Source organism: Mustela erminea, chromosome X (assembly GCF_009829155.1).
Source record: "Mustela erminea isolate mMusErm1 chromosome X, mMusErm1.Pri, whole genome shotgun sequence".
NCBI classification, from domain to species: Eukaryota; Metazoa; Chordata; class Mammalia; order Carnivora; family Mustelidae; genus Mustela; species Mustela erminea.
Window position 1 is genome coordinate 119,290,281 of NC_045635.1, and position 7,820 is coordinate 119,298,100.

At 45.0% G+C, this 7,820-nt stretch overlaps 1 protein-coding gene across 1 annotated transcript; it reads right to left on the reverse strand.

Annotated features, from left to right (window-relative positions):
• Nucleotides 1–2,932: 2,932 nt before the first annotated feature.
• On the reverse strand, nt 2,933–5,496 carry LOC116582379 (melanoma-associated antigen 10-like). The gene is given in 2 exon segments (XM_032329732.1): nt 2,933–4,094; nt 5,411–5,496. Coding segments are annotated over 2 exon segments (1,248 nt in total).
• Nucleotides 5,497–7,820: the final 2,324 nt, after the last annotated feature.

Below are 7,820 nucleotides of genomic sequence, written 5' to 3' on the forward strand. Positions count from 1 at the left end.
AGTGTGAGAATCCACTGCCCTGGGGGTCAAGGAAAGAAAGCATGCTGAGTTGGTAGGGACTCTGGGCTTAACAATCCTTATTTTGATCATACAATTTTGCCTTCTTCAAGCTCCTAGGTCAGATTCTTTTTGAAGGCTTCCACTAGAATGAGTGAGGTCCCACTTCTAAAATTTTGACAGTGTCCACCAGTTAGATATTGTAAGCATCATGGAGAACTGGCCTCCAGGTATTCTGGCCCTAATTGGCCTCAGTCTTGCTCTGTTTGCTATGAAAAACTTTAGTTACCGCACAGCAGCCAGCTTCCTAAAACAGACACACTAGATTAGAGGAAGGAGTAAGTGTCTAGGTATTGATAAGTAATAAGCTGAGACCTGAATGAAGGATGCCAGGAGCAGAGCTTAAAAGTGATCTAAGATAGTACATGTGAGATTGAAATCTCATGAGCACTGTAATATATAATATGAACCACAAATACACAGGCGTGTACATGGACAGGTATATACATATATCTAAATTTAAGAAAATGCAGGAAAACTTTTTCTTCTTGTTTACCATTATAGGAGTACCTTTTCCCTTTAAATTATTACCTAGATGTATTATGTCTTTTTTTATTTTGGTTGCCAAGTGTGTTCACAGGAAAGGGATGACATTCTGTAACATGTAGATTTCTATACAGCACTCTACTGATGCAGCTTAGTCTACTCTCTAGCCTAGTAGCCTTTCCTAGAGTGAGACCCATGGTTCTTATCACTTACCAGACCTATTTAACCTGGATGTCCCATTCAACTTCATCATCTACATGGCCCACTGTGATATCATCTGCCACACCCTTCTTCATGTTTATTGTAGTTCAGATTGCCACCAATTCTTTCTCCTTTATCATCAATGTCATCTGGGAGGAATGATTTCTGCCTAGTCAGCAAAGATAAGACCTCAGAATCATTGTATATTATCCTACCATTTCATAATTGCTAATTTCCTAATATTTTCTAGAATCTGTCTCCCGCTTATTTCTCACATCCACAGCTTGAATTATGTGTGTTATCATTTTCCTTTGGTTTATTTCCTTGGTGTTTCTCCCCAGCATATGTTCAGTAAATCCTTCCTGACTGAAAGGATGAATGAAAGAATGATTGATTGAGTGAATGACTGGGTGAATGAATGAAAGAAGGGTCACATGTTTTGATTCAAAATGTGGAATGTGAGCCTTACCTAGGCCTTTGAACTCCATGGAAGAAATTGAAAATGCTACAGATGGCTTCAGAATTCCCCTAGGAAACTATTAACTGAGTTTGACATTATGGACTTCTTGTACCCAGGCCCAAGCACTGTCTTGGACTTGGGGGTGTTCTCAATATCATGATACATTATACTTCTTGCTTTGGACTCTACATACACCCATCAGTTTAACAAGGAAGAGTGCCATCTCCACGGGTTTCCATCCACCATGCAAATGTCAACACCTTGGGACAATCCTCTATCTGGTAGCAAGATAGACCAATAGTCATAGTCTAGGACACCTGCCCTCTAGTGTGTCAACAGCTCAGAATCTGGGGGAGGCAGCCTGAGCCAGGGACAATACCCAGACCTATTTCAAGGTATGTCCACACTCAGCCCTTTTCCTGCCAAGTCAACAAGGTGATTAGTCCCAGGGCATTACCCCTCCAACCACCCCTGTTCTCCCTTCCCCTGCTCACTAGTGTTTCTGGTCTGTCCCCACTCTCAGACATCAGTCATCACCTCTACTCACTTACACAGCCCCAGCCCCTGCAGAGGGGTCCACTGTGCACAGAGGAGACACACCCTAGACTCCAGCAGGCACTAAGATACCTCTCAGTGCTGGGACATAGGCAAGGGTGCCTTGTACTCAAGAGTATTTAAGAGTGTTGCTCAGCCCGATGATGCAGGGAGCAGCTGTGCTCTTCCTGGCAAAACTTAAGGTGGCCCTAAGGTAGGGGCTGGTGTCTGGCATGCTGTGGAGTCACTCCTCCATTGACCTCTTTACTCAGACCCCACTGAGACTTCCAGCCAGTAATGATGATTCTGACATCTCCTAAACCTATTCATGAAAGATGTCCTGTACAACCTTCACTCCCCACTTACCACCCGGATTCCTAACCAACTCTGACAGAAGGAATTACAGTTTCTTAGAGCCCAAAAGTGCCTTGGCTTGGGACCTTTTTACTTGACTTCTCCCATCTGGAGTCTTACTTCCTCACTCCTTTTTCTTGTTCTGTAGCTCTTGGAGAACATCTCATCATCTTCCTGATATGATTGTTGCTCCTGGCCTCTACCATTTTTTGGGTAGGTGTCTGTCCTGTTTATCCTAGGATCCCCACTACTACAACAGGACCTTCCAAAGAGTAAATACTGAAGAGATGTTTGGTGAATGCAAGAGTCAGTGAGCAGGGACTTTATCTATTAAGATTTCATCTACTTTCTTGAATAGGCCAAGCAAATCCAAGTATATCTTTTTAATTTTCCAGAATGGTGGACTAGAAGGTATAAACAAACCCAAGGATAAACCATCCCTTACATTTTCACCTCTGTTTATTTAACCCTATATTTTACTGATCAGCTCTTTCACATTTCCAGAGAAATTTCTATTCCAATGTTACCTTGTACCAGGTCCCCCAAAAGATGGGAGGTTTCCCAAATTTTTACAAAATATTGAAACTCTTATTCTTAAACCTGAAAAACAGCAATAAATGCATTACTAATGTCATTAAAAACTTAGAGTCTTTAGGGATTAAACTTTCTATTAAAAGGGACATTTGGAAAATATCAAGAGGGAAAAAAAGAGAAACTTCCAAGTCACCCATACAGAATGGGAACACAAAGTTATACACTGTGTTCTCCCCAGCCTGACCCTGACTCTCCTCTACTCAGAGCCAAGACTGCCCTCCTCAAACACAGAGTGATGATTCAGCCTCACTCTTTAGCTGGGACAGGAAAAGCTGTTGACCAATGTTGTGTAAGGAACATGGTAGTATTATCCATGGAGCCGATTCTGGCCTGCACCCTCCCTTCCTCATCTCTTAAAACCTCCTCACACCAGCATGAGAAGGAAGTAGGGTCAGTCCCTTTGATCTTAGCCAAAAACCCCAGAACTTTCTTCTTACTGGTTTCAGCATGAGCCCTGGGACCCCACAGGAATTCATAGTGTGGAGGATGGCTGTTAAGCACCTGCGGATACTCCAACTAATTCTCCTGCACCCAATTTGTGGTGATGAGTTTCCTGGGCTCCCCATAAATGAAATTCTCCCTCCAAGCATACACTCTCATCATATTCAGGATATCCCAGATGTCTTCCTCAGGGGCACAATTGCCCTCTATGAAGATCACACCCAGGATGATTATCAGGAGACCATTTTTAGGCATGCTCTGGTTGTCGCTAAGCATCTCATCGTGGGTGAGGTCCAGTGAGTTGAAAAGGACATAGGAATGGGTGGTGGGGTCCACTCCCCCCATATTAATGTTAGAGATGACCTCCAAACACTTAGAATCTTTCTTGAGGATCACGGGGAATTGTTTCGTATACCTTTTGATGACAACCTTCAGAATTTCTGCCTTTGTGTTGGGCCGCCTCAGTTGATACTTGAGAACCATGAAATGCACCAAATCAGCCACCTTCTCATCTAGTAGGTCTCTGAGCAAAGATTCACTGTCTTTTGAGGTCACTGGGGAACCTGTATCCTCTTCTTCTTGGCTGTTGGAGACTTTCTCTGATGTTTTCCATGATACGGAGAAGGAGCAGAAGGAGATCTGAGGAATCTGGGGAGGACTCAGTGTTACAGCAGGCTCCTCTCCCTCCTCCTTCTGTGGGGAGACTGAGATAATAGGAGAGGAAGGCAGGGAGGAAGAGGTGGAGGGGTAAGAGAAGTTGAAAAAGCAAGAGGAAATGGAGCAAGTCTCCTCCTCATCTTTAGCTATGAGAACATGTACAACTGCCAGGCATTGTATCTCACTTTGGGCCTGAAAGTCTGGCTTATATGTGAGGCATAGACACTCTGTAGAGTGAGGTATGACGACTCTTATTGGCAGCAGCAAGTAGAAATGTGAGCAGGATGGTGGGATTTGGGGTACCACAGGTCTGGAGGTGAGAGGGAGAGGGTCAGCCACTTCAGCAGAGAAATGCAACTTTGGTAGCTCTGGACAAAGACTGACTTATAGGTTTCCTCTTTAGGGACTGCTCTAGGACCCCAAAGGCCTTCTGGACTTTGGGTCACTTTGTCCCTTAAGGTCATATCAGAGGATGTGAGAAAGCTCCCCAGGTTGTAACCAACCAAGAAAGGCGAGGATTCTTGGGTTGACTGTAAGCACATGGTGTCAAGCACTGTAAGCTTCCCTCTGTTCTGGCATGGGTAGATCCCTTAGTAGACATTCAGTGTCTACACCTTAAATCCTGGCACTGAGTAGGCCCCCTCTGTTCTGCTGACCTGAGAACACGTGCTTTAGAACAAGCCCTATCACCCAGTTCCTGGCACTCTTCTAAGAGGAATTGAGGGGGCGCTTCAGGATATAGATGGCAAGCAGAGTCTCCTGTGTTCTAGGATGGGAAGTGCCCTCAAACCAAGATCCCCATTTCCCTGAGACACCAAAGAGGGTTTAAAGAAGTGGAATTATCTTCCCAAAGGCCCTGCCTGGGGCTTCCTAGGACTGAAAGTCAGAATGGGTTTCTGAGAATACACTCTAGGGTGGGAGATCGCCTCTCTCCTCATCAGAGTCTTCTTCTTTATGTTTGGTTGGGCCTGAAACTCCTCCCTCTGCCAAGCTGAGGCTACACACCTCAGAGAGAACCTCACCAATCTCAGCATTTCAAGATGGAAGTCCAGATACACCACATCCGGGTTTGCTATCTGGGGCCTCACAAAGCTGAAAGGGACAGAGCAGTCCTGAGTCTCCCTCTATATGGAGTAGGAGGTCCCTTAATTCTTCCCTCTTTAGTCATCAGCTTGATGCATGGTAGGGCCTGGGACTCTTTTCTCTTGTGTGCTGAGCTGGGCCCCTTCAGAATAAGATCCTTACTTCTTTGACAACCCCCTCCCAGTCAGATTTATGGGTTTTATGGGGCCCATTGTGTTCTAAGACAGCAGGTGCATTTAGTTCCCTTCAAGGTGTATGTATTTTCCCCATCTGGGCCTGAGCTCAGTCTCACAAAAGTAATGATGAGTCCCTCAGGCCAAGACTTCCATGTCCACATGATGCATGAAGAGGTAAGGAGTGAATCTGCCTTATACTCCTGCCTAGCGAATCTCCAGGCTAACAGAAGGGACATGGCAGTGCCTGGCAGTCCCCTGTGTTGAAAGTTTTCCTCTCTCTCAAGAGTCCTCACCTTGAATACTGGCACTGCCTGGGTGTCCTTTCCCTGCTTACCCATGAAAGACCTCCATAGACCAAGGTACTCACTTCCTTGAGACATTCGGGCAGCAGTGAGGATCCATCACATGCTTACACCTTGTCTCAGGGCCTCTGAGAACTGTCAACATGGGCATGGTGGGGCTGAAGCCCATCACTCCTGGGTGGTGGATTCTATCAGCCCTTAATCAGAGTCCATACATTGACTCCTGGTTGAACTTGGGCCTGCTCCCTCTACTGCCCCTTCATACCAAGGTCCTTACCTCTCCTGGATGCCCTAGGGGAAATCAGATGCTGCTGCTGTGGCTACCATGTCCCAGGGCCTATTGGAGCTAACACTGGAAGGCAGGACTGGATTGTGTGAGGTTGTCCTTTGTTCTACAGTAAAGTACCCTCCAGATACTAATATTCAAGCCTGGCAAGGCCTTAGCCACACCACTCTCTGCTGACTTTCATGTTGCCCTCTCAGCAAAGACCTTAGCTAAGATACTACTCACTACTGATAGAAATGAGAGAACACCACTGGCTGACAGCGAGTGCAGGGCAAGATTTCTTTGGGGCCCCTCTATTTGCAATGAATGCATTCCTCCTTCTGCTAAGGTAAGGATGTGTGCCTCAGGCCAAGGCACTCATCTCCTTTGTCAAGGTGAGGGCTGTGAGGGAGGTTTAAGGGGAACTTCTATCCCATAAGGAGGGGATTCAGGCCTTCTCTGTCCCTGCTTTCACAAGAAATTGATGTCAGAATTATGAAGGTGTCTTCTGCCTGAAATCCATGCACAAGTCTTCTCAGGGATGACTCTAGAGCAAGTTTCTGTGACTTTAAAGATTTCCCCTGTCCTTCCTTTAGGTCTTCATGTAGCCATCTATGTGAAGTTGCAGGTCCTTACCCTGCTTAATCTGATGAAGCATCATTCAGAGAATGCCTCACATCTCTCAGTCTCCCAAAGTGGAAGACAAGAAATGTATTCAGGGACCTTCGCTAGGGCTTCCAAGACTGACTACAGGAGGAAGAAAGGTCTGTGTTACCTTCTTTGTGGTGAAAGGCCCCTTCACCCTTTCCTCAGAATCCTTACCTTTGCTGACATGACTCAGCCTGAGACTCCACTCCCAAAATGAAGTTGTATTTCTCTGAGACTCCTGATATAAAGGTCAGGAACCAAGACGGAAATCAGGATACACTACTACAGCTAGTTACCTCTACTTAAGCATCTTAGAGTTGACAGTAAAGATAGGTGTGGATTCTGTGGGCCCCTCTGGGTTCTAGGTTGGTAAATACACTTAATTATCCTCAAAGCTTTTATATTTACTCCAGACAGAGCCTGAACCTTCTCTCTCTGCTGGCCTGAAGATGTCTCCCTCAGGCCAAAGTTGCCTCTTTCCTGAGACTCCCAAAGAGGAAGTGAAGGAGTCAGGAGCTTCTGCTTATCCCTGCCCAGGGCCTTCCAGGGCTGACAGCATGAACAGGAGTCTGTGGGTCCTCCTTTATCTGAGATGGGAGGTCCACTCAGTTCTTACACAGTCTTTTTGGTGACTTCTAGCAGGGCCTGGATTCTTTGCTTTTGCAACCTCAAGCCAGACCCCTCTAAACAAGTCCCTTACCCCTCTTTGATCCCCTAACTAGAAGAAGATCTATCATTCATCACCATGGCTGAAGGTGTGGAGAGCTGGATTGTGTGGAGCCTCCTCTATACGGGGTGAGGTTTTCTGCAGTCATCCTTCAGAGCCCTAATCTTGATGACTGGGGGTCTTGGGGATCCCCTATTCTTCCAAAGATTACAGTGTGATGCAGGTAAAAAGGGATTAATTTACTATAGAAAAACCTGACAAACACTCCCTCATCTAGCTAATTCCATTAATGATGAATCATGTTGACAGTGTATACCATTGATAACGATGGGATAAGAATGGCCCCTCACCTCTCTCATCTTCCTTCCAAAAACATAATCCATGTCTAATGTTGAGGAAACTATCAGATAAATCCTAATTGAGAGACAGTCTACAAAATACCTGACCCATATTCCTAAAAACTCTCAAGGTTATCAAAAACAAGGAACTTTCAGAAACTGGCACAGTTAAGAGGAGTCCTAAGAGATATGGTCAGTGAAAGTAAGAGGGTGTCCTGGAGGGGATGCTGAACAGAAAAAAAGAAACATGATGAAACATAAGAAAATCTGAATAAAGTATATACTTGTATAAATAATTACATTACCAGTATTGGTTCATCAGTTGTAACAAATGTACTATACTAATGCAAGATGTCAATAATGTGAGGAACTGAGATTAGGACATATATGAAATTTCCTCAATATTGTTGCAACTCTGCTGCAAATCTACAACTATTCTAAGATGAACTTTTAAAAACTTAAAAATATGTTAGCAAACTAGATAAAGTATGTGCATGAAAAACCTGTAGTGAGGGTGCCTGGGTGGCTCAGTTGGTTAAGCAACTGCCTTCAGCTTA